Here is a 914-nt window from a genome sequence, read left to right on the forward strand (position 1 = left end):
CCGGGCCAATCCCATCCATCAAGCTTCAGAAGCAAGTCAGCCAGCAGCCAGGGAGGGGAAAGGTGTCAGTGTGCCCCCTCCCCGCCCCCACCCGCCTGGCCCGGCTCCACCCACACCCAGAGCGAGGCATGGGATGCACGGGTTTCCACTGCACATAACCGCACAGAGATGGGGCACATGAAGGGCACATGGGGGGCCTTCAGCCAGCCAGACACACGAGACCCAGGGCCCCCAGGCAACGCCCCCACCCTGCCGTGTCCACCCCATTGGTGGTTGGCCACCCCGGGGCTGAGCAGTCTCAGTGGCTGCCAAGCAAGGCAGGTTGGGGGACTGGGCTGTGTGGTCAGAAGCTAACTCGGCCTTGCCCCACCCCTGGATCAAACTTGTGAGGGAGCAGATGGGAAAGGGGGTTTGGAGGTCGTGGAAATATCTTAAAGGCGGAGGGTGAAGGGAGGCAGGGGGCACCGAGGGTGTAAAGACATTTACCTGGGGGCATCAAAGCTGTCGTAGGAGCCCACGGTATAATGCCGGAACAGCCTCTTCGCCTTGTCACTGCGGCTCTCTGCAGGGGGACAAGGGGTGGCCTTGGCCCTCATCCTTGAAACCACAAGCCCGCCCCCAGCGCTCCTGGCCCGAGCCTTCCCCCTCCCCCCAGCACCCTCCGTCGGAAGGGGAGGGGTGGGGAGGACTGAGCAAGCACCCTGGGGCACATCGGAGGCAGCCCGGGCTCCCCCATACCTTGCTTTCCCTCCTGGGAGCGGTTGGCCACCTCTTCCAGGCAGTCCGAGGGGAACCAGCCGACGCGACCTTTGACCTGGCCTTCCCAGAAGCCTCCTTCCCCGATGCTGAGCACTGGGTGGGGAGCAGGAAATGGAAACGTTTCTCCGTGTCCGCGGAGTCCCTGCCCCAGCGCA

General features: G+C 64.7%; 1 protein-coding gene across 1 annotated transcript in view; it reads right to left on the reverse strand.

The window, feature by feature from the left end:
* SHANK1 (SH3 and multiple ankyrin repeat domains 1) overlaps positions 1-914 on the reverse strand; it is a gene marked incomplete at its 5' end in the record, with an annotated part of 58,706 nt that overhangs the window by 28,925 nt on the left and 28,867 nt on the right. The window contains 2 exon segments of the mRNA XM_014550455.1: positions 485-562; positions 739-852. Of these exon segments, the coding sequence (XP_014405941.1) occupies positions 485-562; positions 739-852 (192 nt within the window).

The sequence above is a fragment of the Myotis brandtii genome, unplaced genomic scaffold (genome assembly GCF_000412655.1).
Source record: "Myotis brandtii unplaced genomic scaffold, ASM41265v1 scaffold601, whole genome shotgun sequence".
Classification (NCBI taxonomy): domain Eukaryota; kingdom Metazoa; phylum Chordata; class Mammalia; order Chiroptera; family Vespertilionidae; genus Myotis; species Myotis brandtii.